The 19,263-nt window shown below is 41.8% G+C and overlaps 1 protein-coding gene across 1 annotated transcript in view; it reads left to right on the forward strand.

Moving 5' to 3' along the window:
- Positions 1-19,263, forward strand: part of LOC127578860 (protein diaphanous homolog 3) — a 111,273-nt gene that overhangs the window by 66,417 nt on the left and 25,593 nt on the right. The window contains exons 11-12 of the mRNA XM_052031380.1: positions 8,418-8,508; positions 14,931-15,017. Coding sequence (XP_051887340.1) covers positions 8,418-8,508; positions 14,931-15,017 — 178 coding nt within the window. The remainder of the gene's footprint in view (positions 1-8,417; positions 8,509-14,930; positions 15,018-19,263) is intronic.

Below are 19,263 nucleotides of genomic sequence, written 5' to 3' on the forward strand. Positions count from 1 at the left end.
CATAAGTGCCAGCTCACCAGAGGCAAGGGCACAACATGGATTCTTCTGCAGTAGACGCAGTAAAGATGTCAAAGGTGCAGCTTACAGAAGGTCACTGTGCAGGCACAATGAAATGCTCGGTGCATTGGGAAGCCTGAAAGGAAGCCGTGCTTATTGCCAAGAAGTATGAAGAGTCCAGTGTCAACTTGGTACTGGGCTTTGTGTAGTGTGCAGGGCTCATCATGGAAATGATGGCCAATTCCAGTCACACACCCGTGATCGAAACACGTTGCTGAATCTGTGGATGATGATGGAGTTCCTATTAGAAGCAACAGCCATCCAACACCAGAGTTCTGCCTAACAAGCTTAGAGCATTACCATCATGGCTGACAACTGCAGGCTGACACTGTGGTCCACTAATCTGACCTCCAACAGATACTAGGGGTGCTGCAGGACTTTTCCAGGAGAGAGGCAGTGGCTGCATGCAGCACAAAAAGAGTTTTCCTTTTTCATTTCTATTTCTCATTTCTTTTCAATTCTATTCAATTTAACAGCAAAGTATCATTGTTGCTGCCCGTCAGCCAATCCAGTCCATGATGAGAAGGTGCAGGTCACTACCAGGGCATTCAGTTCAAGAAGGTTTAGCTCTTGTTTCTTTTCTGTTCATTCACGGGATGTGGATGTTGCTAGCAAGGCCAGCGCTTATCGTCTCTTCCTAAATGTTTCATGAACTGAATAGCTTTTTAGGTCATTTCAGAGAGCACTTATGTCAACAACATTATTGGGTCCAAAGTCACATAAAGGCCAGACAGGCAGATTCTGAAGGATATTTGTGAAGGACAAATTGTTCCCTATAACCCAGCAGCTTCATGGCCACTATAACTTTACAGACCCTCCTGAATGATGGAGCCAAAGCCTTTAGTGAGCTTGAGAAAGGCCATATTTGGTTGCTGGTGCTACTCCTTGCATTTTTTTATTGAAGTTATTTTCTTTTGGTGAAGGTCATGTCCTCAGGATATACAAAATTCACCCTTCAATTCAGGACACAATTCTTTGGCCATTGAGAGGAGGTGGTTGAAGAAACAGAAATGGAGTATATGGTAACATCGTGAAGACTCCCTGTTTTGTGGACAGCAGGGAGACCCTTTTGTTTTACCACAGTTGTTCTTCTTTCTTGACTATGGTCACAATTATGACATCTGAGGTCCCCTAGTATATCTTCCTTTCCCCAAGTGTGGAGAAGTGGTGGATTCCTTGAAGAAACACAGCGCCCCACTGACCTGGCTCATGACTGCTCATGGAGGAGAAGTAGGATTCACGATTTAGAAACCTGATTCCATGCATCAGATGTAAACAGAATCCCTGCATAAGCAATGGAGGTAGTGGACTACTTTACAAACAAGCCAACCACCAGACACTCTTTACTACTTCTGATGAAGAATCTGCAATTCCTACATTGGCCTCATCAGTGGAAGCAAATCATCCTTAATCCCAAAGGATAGTCTAAGAAGATAACTGATACTAGTTAGCCATTCCAAATTCTCTTGTTTTAAATTCCTTGGCTACAGTGGTGGGATTTGTTCCCTTTTTCCAGATCACTGGATCAAGTCCAATTACTTGGCCACTATGCTACCATATACTCCATTTCTGTTTCCACAGATGCTGCTTAATCTTTTAAGCACACCTAGCATTATATGATTTTGATCCCCAGGATCCTGTTTTGGAAGGAACGGATTCCCTTTCTGTTTGATGTAGGCTGATTTAATGCCTGCATCTGCTAATCTGCTTGTGGTGTCTTGGTGGGGTTCTGTCCTGTGGGGAAACCTGTGATTCCAGCCAAACCACACCTGTAGGTCTATGGTGAGGGAAAATGAAATATTGCTAGTTCTCATTGAGTGAGAGTGACACTGCAGTGTCATGTTCCAAATATCTCCGGAGCCAGCCTGGAAGGAGCTGGGTGCATAACAATTCATTGTTATGGTCACCATTCTAGCCACTGACAAAGCAACCCATACCCTGTTCTGAAATTCCGGTTGTGGTTGTAGTAGGCAGTAAATTTCCTGTTGCAGCATTGACTCCTCTCAAATTTTCCTCACAAGGATTCAGGTGGAAGAATGCTCCCTAAGCAGCCATGGTGGACTGCTGTCTTGCAGATGACCTTTCTACATTCTATTTTATATTCTCCTCCCTTTTCTAGTAACTTCCCTGCTCTGCATGCCCTCTGCATGTTCTCCCAGTCCTCCCATGTTGTAATTAAGGGAAGCCTTCAGGTTAGCAAAAGGTCCTTCAGCGTTTTCCTACGCCACTGTCCATTGATTTTGGTATCTTGAAACAACCAAAGGAGCACTAAATACTTATGACATTGGTGAGGTTTGACCCACATCCATCATGATTCATGGACATTGCTTCAGAGTTCCAATGGGACTTGTAACAATTATGACACTGATGTTAATGATCCCAATTTATTGCTGAACAATATCATAATGGACTGAAGCCAAATTGTGGGTAAACTGGTTGAGAATGCTATTTTTATTTGATTTGAAGAGCATTTGTTAACCATTTGGGTTCATGCAACATCTGGAAGTGTTGGTTTTATTTCTGATTCAAGTACAATAATGACCAATGCATTGTGAATTCTGAATTAATTAAAATTCATTCATTGGCAAACTTTAAGTCCCTGAGTTATGAACCCAGAAGCAAAGCTATAGATCATCACACCCATATCATAATAGAACAAAGTGTGGTCTTCACCGAATATATTTAAAATAATAAGAGTATTAAATGGAATTAATTATACAATTAGGACAAACAAAAACCCCTTTTCTAGGTGATTTCTTTACTTATTTAAAGTGAGTTCGAATGAAAATCAGAAATGCTTAAAAATTATTATAGCACATTGGAAAAAAATGTTTATTCTATGCCTGATCTTTCATCCATAATACCTTAAACAAATGCAAGGAAATCTATTTAAGCAATACAACTAATTACGAGATAAATGATACTTCAAAGAAATAGCTTGACAGAACTTCAGTGAGGGTTTCACAAGATGACCAATGTATGTGGGTCAATTCCAAAGACACCAATGCATTCGTAATATCTAATGAGGGCTCTAAAATTGAGAGAAAGTGAAATGTAATGCAGAGATTTTTTAGCACTTGGAAAATTGAAGTTTTGCTCAATGATCCTAAATCTATGATAACCCTTCCAAACAGAGCATGGAATACAAAGTGAAGGAATTATGTCATCTTTACCCTGTAGAGCTATTGAACTGATGGTTGAAACTTTGGTGTTGAGGGCAAGTATTCAATGGAAATCCAGTGTACACTGTGTTTTGCAGTTCTTCAAGAAAAAAGTGTTTCATGTGTTATCTTCCAAATTTTACCATTTCTGCTGATGAAATAGCTGCAGAATTCATATATTGCAGCATGAAACATGTAAATTGCTGCTCATAAATTAATAAGCAATGAAATAGAAATGCTGAAATAATCCTCCAAAGTTGAGCACAAGCTATTTGGTCTCAATGAATTTTGATCTTTCTCTCCAGCAATGGGATGCACAATAATAGCAGGACATTGTTTAATATCAGCAATACAAAGTGAGTTTGGATGATTATGGAGAGAAAGAGGACATTGTAGGTGAGGATCGGTTCTCAGACGAGCAGAAGCGATCAAGTTTAGCAAATGCCACTTTGGAGTGTAAATTCCATGTGCTCCATTCAACAGACCAGACAGGGACACTAAAAGATGAGCTCCAATTTAAAGAAAAGCACAAAAGCAAGTTATATGTGTTTCAAAGAGAAATACATGGCATCGAAACACATAACAAAGTTGTGGTTCTCCAAATGTATGCAATGGGTATAATCTTCATAAGAACATAACAAGTATTAGTCAAATAGAACAGCTACATTCTGCAAATTGCATAAAACAGTGATTGCAGAGAAAATATCAATGTGTCTCAGATTAAAGTTTTGTAACAAACAGATGACCTCCAGACCTGTAGATATTTGAGTACACGAGGAAACGTTATTAGATTTACTGAGCACATATAAAATGGCAAGGATTAATTCAGTAGTGCTTAACATATCATAAACGTTCTGTGCTACATGAATTAGTTTTTCTAGAATTTTCCTAAAATTCTAGAAAATGTCTCATTACATTCTTATGACAAAATCTTAATAGTGCATGTAAGGACATTATTAGTGCTAATATGGTAGATGTTTAATAAACTCACAAGCATGATCATAGATTTAGCACTGGAAGATGCTGGTTCTGATGAGTGAGGGGAAGCACAAAGTGAACCATTAACTTCCAGTGAGGAAAGGATAGTATTAGCAATGTCTAATCTGGGGCCATCTGGTGAATGACAACCTAGGCATAATACTTGAGGTCACCGAATTAAATAGGAATGCAGCCTTTACTGGGACATTGTTTAGACACAGGTTGTTAAGCCAGGAAGAGGGTGCTGAGGATTTGCTTGTTGCATTTGGCATGTGAAGGAGGTCTGCATTATTTGGAAGACACAACCATTCAATTACTTCTGCCACATGAGCACAAAGCAACACCAGTACAACTGCAGGGGAGTTCCCAGTAATATGCATACACACTGAGGGGAGGAAAACCCTTTTCGTATTTTGCCTCTAATGTTATTCTCATAGTGTTGAAAAGATGCAGGTAATTTTCCAGAAGTCTAACAAAATATGCAGAACAGAACAAAATATGAGCGACTGTTCTGTGATTACCAGTGTGTCTGAATGAAAACAATTGGGCAGGGACCAACATTTGCTGGTAGAAATGGGCATTTATTCATGTTCCGACTTGCAGAGACTAATCAGCTTCTGGTCCTTGGATGTCAGTGAAAATACGGTGAAGTGTTTGATGTTGTTTGATGGAGAGCTGGAATGTTCATGTACCATGAAAATTGATGCCTGTGGTGGTCTTCATCTCCACTGGTAATGCACTTAGATATATTCCTGACCCTGAAGATCATAAGCTTACTGGTGAGCTTTTGCCTTTTCAATGGTGGGTTTTACATGGGTATCATATTTGTTATGTTACTGGACTAGTAATCCAGAGCTGAATGACTGGAGACATGAATTCACATTACAACTCTACTAATGGGAGAGTTAAATTCAGTTATTGAAACACATCAGAAAGTTAAGAAAAATAGCATCGGTTATAGCTCAAAACTAATAAATTGTTATGATATCTGTTTCACTTATTCACTTGAACTGGAAAATCTGTTGTTCTTGCCCATTCTGCCATGTATGATTCAATTGAGCCAAAGAAATGTGGTTGACTATTAACTACTCCAGTGTAGATGTAGAGTTGGACAGTGCTAGCCTTACCAGTAGATACCTGCATCCTCTGAATAAATACATTAAAGCCCACTGCAGTGGGCCTACTGCGTGGAGTGATGCCTGTTGTGAGCCACATGCTTTTGTTCCCTTGGACTGTCCTTTTCTCACGTTCCTCCTTGAAAAGGTCCAGAATGACTTCTAAACCCATGCATCTGTTCAGAAATGTCAAGTTTTGAAAGGACTGCCCTTATCATTCATCAAAAGTACTTTTTGTTTGTAATTCTTCCTCATGCCAAGACTGATCTTACATGAAATATTTAATGTTCAACCTGGCTTTGTAACTGTGGAACTATATATGGAATCTCATTATTTGCTAAGGTGTTAAAGAGAGCCAGTATATATTTTAGAATCACTTTTAACTATCTATTATTCGAGATGAGGGTGATGGAAATGGACTTGTGCTCACTATGGGTACTCCATTCAGCTGGTCAGTAGCTGCAATGGGAGACCAAATAAGAATACCATGTGCAATAGACTTGAGAAAACAGATTATCCAACCAGCAGACTGAATTAATGTCTGAACAAGAATTTCAATCACATTGCTCATGCTAAAAAAAATGTGTAACAGTAGTTAGCTTTACAACTTTCTCTTCCGCTGAAGTATCCCCTTTTCATCAAACCCTAAAATGAAGGAATGTCTAATCATTTTGTTTTTGTAAAGAAATCCTTTTAATGTATTTTCCTACTTACACAATTCACAACAAAAACATCACATTCTAATTCCGGCTGCGTTTCCTTTCCATGAGACCTGAAGAGAATGATCGAAGCATAATGATTGTGAACTTGCATCACACAATGAAAGATTAATTAGCACTCTCACTACTTTCAACTGCCTGGCACCAGCCCACAAAGGAATATAGTGTACCATTAAACCCATCTTTTTCAGCACTTTACCTAATTAATTTTTAATGTATGATGTAAACTGAATACGTTGAAAGCCCATGAGATATGATTGACATCCAACTTATGAAGTAAAATATAATTCACTTGTGACTTTGCTTATGAGTATTCAGATCAACCACGTTATCAGATATAAATCATATCCCCCAGGTCTATCTAATGTTTTCATTAGACATATTAAGGCAACAGCATAGGAAAGAAAACCATAGAAGTGAAAATCCGCTTCTGATGACTTCATGTTCAATGCAAGTGCACAAAGCAGCTCCCAATGGCTGCTTGTTGGTCTCATAAATAACCAAGTATGCTTGAAACTAGCCTTTCTCCAAAAGGCAACAGTCTTGTACAGCTGAGGACCTTGAAGCTGTAGGAAATATGAGGAACCTGGTCAGAATCAGCACCTGAAAATCACGGCTCCCACGCCTGCTCCAAATGCCCCAGCTCCAGAATGCAGAGCAGCGACACAAAGCGGTAACTCATTCCAGACCAAGAAATGCACATTTTGCCTTCTCCCCACCGGCCTCCTGAAGAGAAACGAGAATCACTCGGCATTAGCCCTGATTGCCAGAGCTGATTGTACAGATAGTTCCACCTACCACCTTATTTTCCAGAGTGGGACCATTCACCCTCAACCTTCTTCCTCAACAAATATATGCCCTCAGTGGAATGGGCAGTGAGGATACAGCACCAGGTTGTTCAGGGAATACCCAGCAATTATACATATAACTACTGGCAGTTTCTTGTACTAAGTGGCATTTTCATATGTGCTGGGACTTTGGGACTTGCAGGGTGATGTGGCACTTATGCTGAGGAATTTGCTCAAACATCCTGTACCAGTGAAGGAGGATGGCTCTAGGAACTATGCTGTTCATATTTTTTAATGGTTTGGGTTTACTTAATGGATTTTTCAAAATGTTTTTAAGCAGTGCTACATGTTTAAGCCACTTTATATATAAAAATATAGTTTGAAAATTTTTAGTAGCAAATTACTCTTGCTGGTATTGGGATGTTTCAGAACTTTTTGAAAATAGTGATCGTGTGTTGATAGCCATGACTGCCAGATAAAGTGGGTGTATGGCTTAGCCAGCTGTTAAAGTCTTTAAAGCTGTTTTGTGGATGGGGTTTGGGATTTGTTTGCCCACCATGTCCTGTGCTTAGCCCCAAAACCCAACTCCCCCTCCCCCACCACCTCCCAGGCATAAAACTTTACCATTAGTGATGGGGTAACCATGGCAGTGGAAGTTGATACCACTCAACCTAGATAAAATAAGCAAAGGGATTCTCCCTCAGTCAGAGGGAAAATTTAGCTTACACTGACAGTAAAATTTACCTTATAGTTTCACAGGATTTTTAACACATATTTCCAGATAAAGATATTGATTGCTACCAGAACAGGAGTCAATTTTACCAACTGGTACCATGGAGTACAAAGCCCTGTAACAACATACAAAGTAAAACTTTGGGTTTCCTTGCAGATAATGCAGGATAATATAAACTGCCACTGTTGATTGAGAGTAGATTTTCTAAACTCTATTTTTCACAGCAGCAAATTGGTCCAAGGTGTTGGACAGCAGACTATGTGCCTGAAATTTTATTGTTGTTTCTTGCCTGTTTCACCAACAACATTGAGGAAGATCCATTCTTCTTATCCATCTGTCCCTTAATCATTTCCTGGATGGAGATAATGCAAGTCTTAGACTCAGCACATATAAAAAAAGATAATAAAACACCTGTTGGTTATTAATTATGTATTGTAGAACTGGATTGTTAGTGATTGTTGCACACTGGCCATCCAGATTAGATGGAAGAACACTGATTGATTTACAATGACCACATTTCATTTCTAGCAATTAAATGGTTTTCTTACTTTTAGACATATTCCATGACAGGCTCATACACGATAACAATGCTCCATTAGCACAAAGCTAATATTCCTTCAGCTTTTACATCATGGCAACTGAAATGATCTACTCAAAATTCTTTGGCTGGGTTACAGCCTTTCAATGTATTTAATCTCTCTTGTAAGATCGTAAGAAATGGAAATTAATGGGCAGGTTTGGAAATTTATTCCAGTGTACTTTAAATCTTTTTTTGTATGATTTGTAAGTTTAACCATGTTTATTATGTGTAGGTTGATTAATTACATTTTAGGACTATAACATAAGCTTCTTTAATAAATTGTCAGGTATGTCCCCACACCAGGTGATATTGAAAAATACAAGGCATACAAAGGCTCTCAGTCTGATCTCCATATTGTTGACCAATATATGATGGAGGTAGGTGATCTTATTTAACCATTTCAGTCATATTAAGTGATGTCTTGCACAACTTAAGTTTCTGAACAAATATTTAATTACAAAACTGATTGTAGATTATAAGAAGAATCAGAATATTGTTTGCATCACTGGAATTCTTATTGTTGTGTACAATAGGAACTTTACCTGTGTATTGTTTGTCTTATTGGAACAGTGTTGAATGAATAATGTGTGCCTGTTAGTGGATTCCTTGAGTTGTTATTTCTCTCTTGATAATTGAGAGGAGCGGGATAAAAGTTTCAAAGGGGTTCCACTTCTTGGAAAGTTTCTTTCCTTATTAAGTTATTTCTAGGGGATAGAAGCAGGTTTTATGTTACCTCTCACACATGCTGAAATACTTACCATTTTAGGTTCATCATAATGAAACTTGGACACATGCTAAATTACAGGGCGAGAGTGGTAAAACTGGTGTGCATTCTCTGGAATGTTTCCACGCAGTATTGATTTTTGAACATTGTGCTGATGAAAATCGATTATATCCCAAGTGGATCACAGTTGTATTTTTTGTGGATTGAATCATGCCATCTTGAAAATTCCTTCAGCCATTTTCGGTCATGAACTAGCTTTCAGGAATGATGTAATTTCTGCTACAGAACTATATGGAATAATGCATGCCTCATGGAATGGTCCTTTGGAATACTGGCTAAGAAATTTAGGCGCATTGTCCTAAGGTGCATTTGTTGTTGGGTCTTCTCAGTAGAACCACATTTGAATAGAACTACTCTCCATGCAGGTCCTAGTCTGTGCTTGGAGCTCCATTCTGATAGATTCCCTTATTTACCTCTTGTGTTCCCAATCCATGGTACAAACTGCAACACCTCTCCACAATCCTCTGATCACACCCAACCCCCACACTCGCTTGATCACCTACTCCCCAAGTCCTGAATTGCCCCTCAATTCTGCTTCCACTTGAGGTCCCAATACCCTAATCTAGGCAGACTGAGTCACTAGTCCAATCCCTAACCAAGGACTGAGCCTCAACTCCCTACTTTTGTCTATGGCCGTCTTCCCTAACAACCCCTGGGCATATCACAATCTCACACTAACGTGAGATTTTCTTCTGCATATTCTGCAGTGTTAATTGGTAATTGGTTTATTATTGTCACACAAACTGAGGTACAGTAAAATCAACTTTGTTTTGCATGCCATCCATACAGATCATTTCACAGTATCAGTACATCGAGGTAGTACGAGAGAAAAGCAATAACAGAATGCAGTGTTATGGTGCAAGTGCAGTGCAGATAGACAATAAGGTGCAAGGCCATGACGTAAGGAGTACAATACCTGTCTGTCATTCTTGACTGCATTTTGCTCACAAAACTGCATTTTGCTCACAATCAAATGGTGATTGACATGCCATGCACCAACTATTTAACGCTCCTTCCTCAGCATTGGTGAATTTTTTGGCCACTCTTTCTGCTGGTTTTGAATCCAGGGTGAGGGGTTATTCTATGAAAAGCAGAACCAGGCTTTCTGAAAGAGGAAATTAGAAACATTTCTACATGCAGATGGCAGTAGAAGCTTGGAATTTTCTTGCATCAGCAGCAGTTGATGCCGGAACACTTGTTAACCTGAAATTAATAGATTTAATTAATTGAAGGTATCAAAGAATTTAGGGAAAAGGTCGGTCTGAAAGCTGAGAAACATTGATCATGCAGGATATCAGGGGCTCTCTAATTGAGAGAACTTCCATAAGGATCTTGCAAAATAAATTCCCCAATGCAAACCATCCTCTCTTTGCAATTACTAACAACAGCATAGTACACTTATAATCATAAAATCATGTTGTCCCATTGATAGATTTCTTTTGTGGGGGACCTGATTGGACATTATTAATGCTAAGCACATCCATGGTTTAATTCACCAAATGTATAAGTGCAATCCAAATTCTGGGCAACAGTGTTCAAATATCAGCCAGCCATGATTTAATTGAATGACAGAGTGGGCTTGAAGCATTAAACGGACCTCTCTCCATTCCTGGGTAGTGGGGGGAATGAGGCTCATTAGAACATAAATACTAGTATTTGGGCTTGTGGTCATGTTGTCTTCTGATCTATAGATCTTATGCAATTGTATGATTTCCCTTTCAGCGGCACAGTAGCGTAGCGGTTAGCGCGACGCTATTACAGCACCAGCGATCGGGATTCAATTCCCGTCGCTGTCTGTAGGGAGTTTGTATGTTCTCCCATGTCTGCGTGGGTTTCCTCCGGGTGCTCCAGTTTCCTCCCACATTGCAAAGACGTACGGGTAGGGTAATTGGGTTTAAAATGGGCGGCGCAGACTTGTTGGGCTGGAAGGGCCTGTTACCACGCTGTAAATAAAAGTTAAAATTTAATTTAATTTAAATTAGAGAAACTTGTGATCAACAAGAATGAGACTGATTGTAAATTCATTTGAACTAATGGAAGTGCTTTATATTAGAATGAAATTAATCTCAATAGGTTTCACCTCTAAGCCAAGTGAGAGAGCTTTATTCAATGTGAGTGAGATTGATTGAGTCTTCTGGCTCCCAGCCAGTGCAAGCCTCACTGTATACATCCTTTACAGAATGGTACAAAATGACACTATGGAACATTTTTTCCCCTTAGCTTTCTCCTGGTGACACTAATTCATGTTGGAGTACAGTTACATAGAAACACAGAAAATCTACAGCACAATTCAGGCCCTTCGGCCCACAAAGCTGTGCCGAACATGTCCCTACCCTAGAAATTACTAGGCTTACCCATAGCCCTCTATTTTTCTCAGTTCCATGTACCTATCCAAAAGTCTCTTAAAAGACCCTATCGCATCAGCCTCCACCACCATTGCCGGCAGCCCATTCCACGCACTCACCACTCTCTGAGTAAAAAAGTTACCCCTGACATCTCCTCTATACCTACTCCCCAGCACCTTAAACCTATGTCCTCTTGTGGCCACCATTTCAGCCCTGGGGAAAAGCCTCCGATGATCTACCCAATCAATGCCTCTCATCATCTTATATACCTCTATCAGGTCCCCCCCTCATCCTCCATCACTCCAAGGAGAAAAGGCCGAGTGCCCTCAACCTGCTTTCATAAGGCATGCTCCGCATTCCAGGCAGCATACTTGTAAATCTCCTCTGCACCTTTTTTATGGCTTCCACATCCTTCCTGTAGTGAGGTGACCAGAACTGAGCACAGTACTCCAAGTGGGGCCTGACCAGGGACCTATATAGCTGCAACAATACCTCTCAGCACCTAAATTCAATTCCACGGTTGATGAAGGACAATACACCATATGCCTTCTTAACCACAGTGTCAACCTGTGCAGCTGCTTTGAGCATCCTATGGACTCGGACCCAAGATCCCTCTGATCCTCCACACCGCCAAGAGTCCTACCATTAATACTATATTCTGCCAACATATTTGACCTACCAAAATGAACCACACCACACTTATCTGGGATGAACTGCATCTGCCACTTCTCAGCCCAACTTTGCATCCTATCTATGTCCCTCTGTAATCTCTGACAGTCCTCTATACTATCCACCACACCTCCAACCTTTGTGTCATCCGCAAACTTACTAATCCACCCCTCCACTTCCTCATCCAGGTCGTTTATAAAAATCACTAAGAGTAAGGGCCCCAGAACAGATCCCTGAGGTGTACCACCAGTCACCGACCTCCATGCAGAATATGACCCTTCAACAACCACTCTTTGCCCTCTCTGGGCCAGCCAGTTCTGGATCCATATTGCGATGTCCCCTTGGATCCCATGCCTCCTTACTTTCTCAATAAGCCTTGCATGGGGTATCTTATCAAATGCCTTGCTGAAATTCATATACACTACATCTACTGCTCTCCCTTCATCGATGTGCTTAGTCACATCCTCAAAAAATTCAATCAGGCTCGTAAGGCAGCACCTGCCCTTGACAAAGCCATGCTGACTATTCCTAATCGTATTATACCTCTCTAAATGTTCATAAATCCTGCCCCTCAGGATCTTCTCCATCAGCTTACCAACCACTGAGGTAAGACTCACTGGTCTATAATTCCCTGGGGTATCTCTACTCCCTTTCTTGAATAAGGGAACAACATCCCCAACCCTCCAATCTTCTGGAACCTCTCCCATCTCCATCGATGATGCAGAGATCATCGCCAGAGGCTCCGCGATCAACTCCCTCGCCTCCCACAGCAACCTGGGGTACATCTCATCCGGTCCTGGCGACTTATCCAACTTGATGGTCTCCAAAAGTTTCAGCAGCTCCTCTTTCCTAATATCTACATGCTCAAGCTTTTCAGCCTGCTGCAAGTCCTCATTACAATCACCCAGATCTTTTTCCGTAGTGAATACTGATGTAAAGTATTTATAAAGTACCTCCGCTATTTCTTCCGGATCCATACACACTTTCCCACTGCTGCCCTTGATAGGCCCTATTCTTTCGCATCTTATCCTCTTGCTCTTCATGTACTTGTAGAATGCCTTGGGGTTTTCCTTAATCCTGCCCGCCAAGGCCTTCTCATGGCCTCTTCTGGCTCTCCTAATTTCCTTCTTAAGCTCCTTCCTGTTAGCCTTACACTCTTCCACATCTCTAACATTACCTAGCTCTCTGTACTTCTTGTAAGCTTTTCTTTTCCTTTTGACTAGATTTATTATAGCCTTTGTACACCACGGTTCCTGTATCCTATTGTGACTCCCCTGTATCATTGGAACATGCCTATGCAGAACTCCACACAAGTATCCCTTGAATATTTGCCACATTTCTTCCGTACATTTCCCTGAGAACATTTGTTCCCAATTTAAGCTTCCAATTTCCTGCCTGAGAGCCTCATAATTCCCCTTACTCCAAGTAAACGCCTCTCTAGTCTGTCTGTTCCTATCTCTTTCCAATGCTATTGTAAAGGAGATAGAATTATGATCACTATCTCCAAAATGCTCTCCCACTGAGAGATCTGACACCTGACCAGGTTCATTTCCCAATGCCAAATCAAGCACAGCCTCTCTTGTAGGCTTATCTACATATTGTGTCAAGAATTCTTCCTGAACACACTTAACAAACTCCACCCCATCTAAACTCCTCACTGTATGTTCTAGTTCTGCCAGCTATTGGTTCCTCAGCAAAGTACCAGTTCCTAGTGCATAAGACCAGGCAAAAACCTATTTGCAAGAACATTACCAGGTCCATTTTCTTTGCTAATCTCCACACTTGCATCTCTTCTAAACTTCGATTACCTTGCACAATCATCTCTTTTGTCACGTGACCTCAACTATCACAGACTTTACATTCCCCCTCTCCACTTTCTCTGCATCATAAAACCTATTATTTCTCCCATTATTGCCAGTTGTCTTGAAAGTTCACTGTGGGATGGCACGGTGATGCACCAAGTAGAACCACTGCCTCACTGCTCTGGCATCTGGGTTCGATCCTGACCTTTGACGCTGTCTGTGTGGAGTTTGCATGTCCTCCCTGTGACCATGTGGGTTTCCCCCAGATGCTCTGATTTCCTCCCACATTCCAAAGATGTGTGGGCTGGTAGGTTAAATGGCTGTTGTAAATTGCCCCACCCATCTATGTGAGTGGTAGAATCTTGCAGGAGTTGATGAGAATGTGGGGGAAATAAAACAGAATGAGTTTATGTGGGTGTTTGATGGTCAGTGCAGACTTGGTAGGCTGGAGGACTTTTTTCCATGATGTATGATTCTATGATCTGATCTCTGACTCCTTTGGGCTAATCTTGTCTGGTCCTATTTCCATGTACAGAGGTCATTGGATAGGCATCCAGAGTGGAAAAGTTGATCACCAGCCTTGTGTTGGTGATGTAAACACCAGTTGTAGTGGCCATTTAGGATATTGTGTAGCAAAGTGGTGCCACATAGCTCTAGTGACCTTGGTGCAGTTCTGACCTTGGCCACTGTTTGTGTGGAATTTGCACCTTCCATGACCATGTGAGTTTCCCCGGGTGTTCCGGTTTCCTCCCACATCCCAAAGCTGAGCGGGTAGGTTAATGATCTTCACTGTAGGTGGAGGGCAGGAGAACAGGCATGCGAGAAAGAATAGGTTACAGGGAAATAGGTGTGGAAAGGGACTACTGGGATTGATCTGTGAGCCAAGATGGACTTGATGGGCTAAATGGTCTCCTGCACTGTTCTAAGAAAATATAAATATAATAAAAAAAAATCAGCTGTCATTACCACTGTTCAGAGGGGGGCTGATAAATAAATGCTGGTGGGTGGATATCACAAGGTAATGTATGATGACTCGAATGAATTGTAACTCTGTGTATCAGAATATACAGACTGGGTTTAATGAAAATACTACCAGTAATGCTGAGGTTTCAATGATATTTGCATTAAAGAATTAGATGATAAACTCTTACATTAAGTGCTTCATCAGCCATGTTATCAACATTACACTTCCTCTACAGATGTGCAACATTCCTTATCTGAGCCAGAGACTGGATGTTATCCTTGCCTTACGAGAATATCCAGAAACTATTAATGACCTTCAGCCAGTAAGTACAGATGTGCAATAATAATGACAGTGCTCATGAAATAACAGACTAGTGATCTCTACTAACTTGTACTGCTTTTAAAGAAAAAAGACTCGTTTCTGCATCAAACTTGAAGATAAGAACTGAGATGTTCTGTTATTTTATGGGACATAAATTAGGTAATCCAGAAACACAGGGCTGGAAATTGAAAATTTCTCTACTGGATACTCCAATCTTCCATTCACCTTAACCCCTTGATGGTGGAGTGTTCCACAGATCCCATCTGGCACCTGTCCATTATATCTTGCAGGGTTTACCTGTATGAAGCAGGTTTCCTTGCTGCACATAGGCCAATATGATTCTTGTGGCAAAGTGAGCAATTGCTATTTGAATTAGGACCCCACAATGCAGGGATAGAAAACCTTTCAAAGCCAGGTATCTCCATTCAGAACAGCCCATACCCCACCTCCACAGAACATGGATTAGCAAGCCATCAAGTATTTTTGGTGGGCACTGCCTTTCATTACAAAGCAGGAACTTGCACTCATCTTGAATATGCCAAACATAGAGGACACAGGTGGTGTATAATAGAATCACTGTGCTGCAGGCAAATGTCACTGGACTTCCAGTGGTGCAAGAATCTCCTCAGAATTTCTCATTATCTCAAGATCCAGATGGGAACTGCAAACTAACAGGGATGACTTTACATTCAGTGGTAAATGAACATCATTAAACATGCATGGACTCTTGGACCTTCACATTACAGTGTGTAAAAGGTAGAGAGTTAAGTCAACATGGTGTCCCCTACAATGGAATCTGGAGCCATATGTTAAGGGCACATAGTAGAGTATCTCCAAAAATAATCAGACTGAAGAATCTTTAATGAGAAATGCAGAATCAACACGAGAATGAGTTAGAACATTTAAATGTATGTGAAGCCTAGTGGTACCCGGATTTGATCCTGACCTTTGGTACTGTCTTTGTGGAATTTGTACATGCTTCTCGGCACTGCGTGGGGTTCTGCTGGGCTCATTGGTTACTTCTCACATCCCATAGATGTGCAAGTAGGTAAATTGTCTACTGTATGTAAGTAGCAAAATAATCAGAGGGAGTTGATGGGTATGCATGAGAGAATAACTTGCTGGGCTTCAGGGAAAATAAGGCGTGGGATTGCTCTGTTGGGAGCTGGCATGGACCCAATGGGTGGAATGGCCTCCTCTGTCATAAGAAGTAAGTTGAACTACTTCTAGAGAGTGATAAAAAGCAATGGCTAAGATCAATGGGATTAAATGAGGACGATAAAGAATGAAAGATAGAACATAGACCATAGAACAATACCACACTGGACAGGCCTTTCAACCCACCATGCTGTGCCAATCTTGATGCCAATTTATATTAAATGTCCTCCTCCTGTGTATCATCCATAGCTCTCCATTCCCTTCATATTCATGTGTCTATCTAAAAGCCTCCTAAACTCCACCAAACTGCCTGCTTCCATTACTGCCCCAGTAACCCATTCCAGACACCTACCACTCACTGCATTTTTAAAAAAAAATTGCCCCTCACATTGCCTTTATACTTCCCTCCTCTAAACTTAAAAGCATGTCCTCTGGTGTTTGACATTTCTACCCTGGGGAACAGATTCTGACTGTCTCCCCGATCTATGCCTCTCATAATTTTAAAAACCTCTATCATGTCTCCCTTTAGACTGCACCGCTCTAGGGAGAACAACCCAAGTTTGTCCAACCTTTCCTTATAGCACATACCCTCTAATCCAGGCAGCATCCTGGTAAACCTCTTCTGTACCCTCTCCACAATCTCCACATCCTCCAAGTGCGGTCTGACTAAAGTTTTACATAGCCGCAGCATGATTTCCTTACTCTTATACTCAACAACCCTACTACTGAAGGCAAGCATGCCATATGCCTTCTTTACCACTTTAGCCACTGGTGTAGCCACTTTCAGTGAACTACAGACCTGGGCCCCAAGATCCCTCTGAAATTCAATGCTATTAACCGGCCTCCATTACCTGTATACTTTCTCCTTTCATTTGATCTACCACAGTGCAACAGCTCACATTTGCCTGGATTAAACTCCATCTGCTACTTCTCTGCTGATATCCGTAACTGATCTATATCCCACTGTATTCTTTGATAGTCCTTAACACTGTCCACAACTCCACCATCTTGGTGTCATCTGCAAATTTGCTAATGCACCCATCTATATTTACATCCAAATCATTGATATATATCACAGATAACAGAGGTCCCAACACCGATCCTTGCAGAACACCACTGGTCACGGACCTCCAGCCAGAATAACAGCCTTCCACCCCTACTCTCTGCCTTCTATGGGCAAGCCAGTTCCGAATCCAAACTTGCAATTCACCCTGGATCCCATGCACCTTTATCTTCTGAATCAACCTACCATGAGAGACCTTGTCAAATGCCTTACTAAAGTCCTTGTAGATAACGTCCACTGCCTTTGCCTCATCAAGCACCTTCGTCACCTCCTCAAAAAACTTGATCAAGTTTGTAAGGCATAACCTGACCTGACCTGCCCAAAGCCACACGGACTGTCCTTAAGCAGGCCATGCCTTTCCAAATGTACGTAAATTCTCTCAGTATCCTCTCCAATGGCTTCCCTGCCACTGATGGGAGGCTCACTGGCCTTTAATTATCTGGATTATCCCTATTTCCCTTCTTGAACAAAGGAACAACATTTGCTGCTCTCCAGTCCTCCGGAACCTTGCCTGTTGCTAGTGAGGACACAAAGATCCTTGTCAAAACCCCAGCAATCTCCTCACTTGCTTCTTTCAATATTCTGGGATATGTGCCATCAGGCCCTGGGGACTTATCCACCTTAATGCTTTTCAGAAGGCCTAGCACTACTTCCTCCTTAATCTTAAAATGTCCCAGCATATGAGTTTTCTATATTCTCCAATTCCTTCTCCTTGGTAAATACTGACACAAAGTACTCATTTTGTACATCAGCCACTTGCTCTGACTTGAAGCACAAATTCCCTCCTTTATCCTTGAGTGGACCTACCCCCTCCTTAATTATCCTCTTTCTCTTCACATAGGTATAAAATGGAGACAAAAATACTGCAGATGCTGGAATCTGGAGTAATACACAGAAAGTGCTGAGGAAACTCAGCAGGTCAGGCAGCATCTAAAGAGGGAAATAAACAGTCGCCGTTTCAGGCCAAGACCCTTCATCAGGACTGGAAAGAAAGAGGGCAGAAGCCAGAATAAGAAGGTGGAGGGAGGGGGAGGAGCACACACAGGCAGGGTATAGGTGAGATCAGGTGAGGTGAGTCTAGGTGAGATGGGTAGGTAGGTGGGTGGGGGAGGGGGTAAGATGTAATAAGCTGAGAGATGTTAGGTAAAAGAGGCAAAAGGCTGAAAAAGAAGGAGAGGGCAGTGGTCCATGGAATAAAGGATGGGAGAGGGGAGGAGAGGAGATGGGCAGGTCATCAAGGCGGGGGAAGGGAGCCACACAAATAAGGGAAGATAAAGGAGTGAGGGGGAGGTGAAGAAAAAGAAGGGGTGGGGTCACCAGAATTTAGAGAGATCGATGCTGAGGCCATCAGGTTGGACACTCCCAAGGCAGAATATGAGGTGTTGCTCCTCCAACCTGCGCCTGGCCTCAACGTGGCAGTAGAGGAGGCCATGGATAGACATGTCAGTATGGGAGTGGGATGTGGAATTGAAATGGGTGGCCACCAGGAGGTCCTGGCTTTTGCGGCGGATGGAGAGAAGATGCTTGACGAAGCGGTTTCACTGATGTAGAGGAGGCTGCACCAGGAACACCAGATGCAATAAATGACACCCTCATACTCACAGGTGAAGTATTGCCTCACCTGGAAGGATTGTCTGAGACCCTGAATGAGAGAGGAGGTGTAGAAACAAGTGTAGCAATTGGTGGGGTTGCAGGCATAAGTGCCAGGAGGCTCATCTATGGGGAGGGATAAGTGGACAAGGGAGTCGTGGAGAGAGCAATCCCTTTGGAAAGTGGAGAGAGGGGGTGAGGGGGAGATGTAGCTAATGGTAGGATCCCTTTGGAGGTGTTGCAAGTTGCAGAGGATGATGTGTTGGATGCGGAGGCTCATGGGGTGGTAGCTGAGGACAAGGGGAACCCTGTCCCTGTTATGTCAGTGGGGGGAGAGGGTGAGGACAGATGTGTGGGAAGTGGAGGAGATATGGTTAAGGGCACCGTTGATGGTGATGGAAGGAAAACCCCAGTTACTGAAAAAGGAGAACATCTC

Source organism: Pristis pectinata, chromosome 16 (assembly GCF_009764475.1).
Source record: "Pristis pectinata isolate sPriPec2 chromosome 16, sPriPec2.1.pri, whole genome shotgun sequence".
NCBI lineage: Eukaryota > Metazoa > Chordata > Chondrichthyes > Rhinopristiformes > Pristidae > Pristis > Pristis pectinata.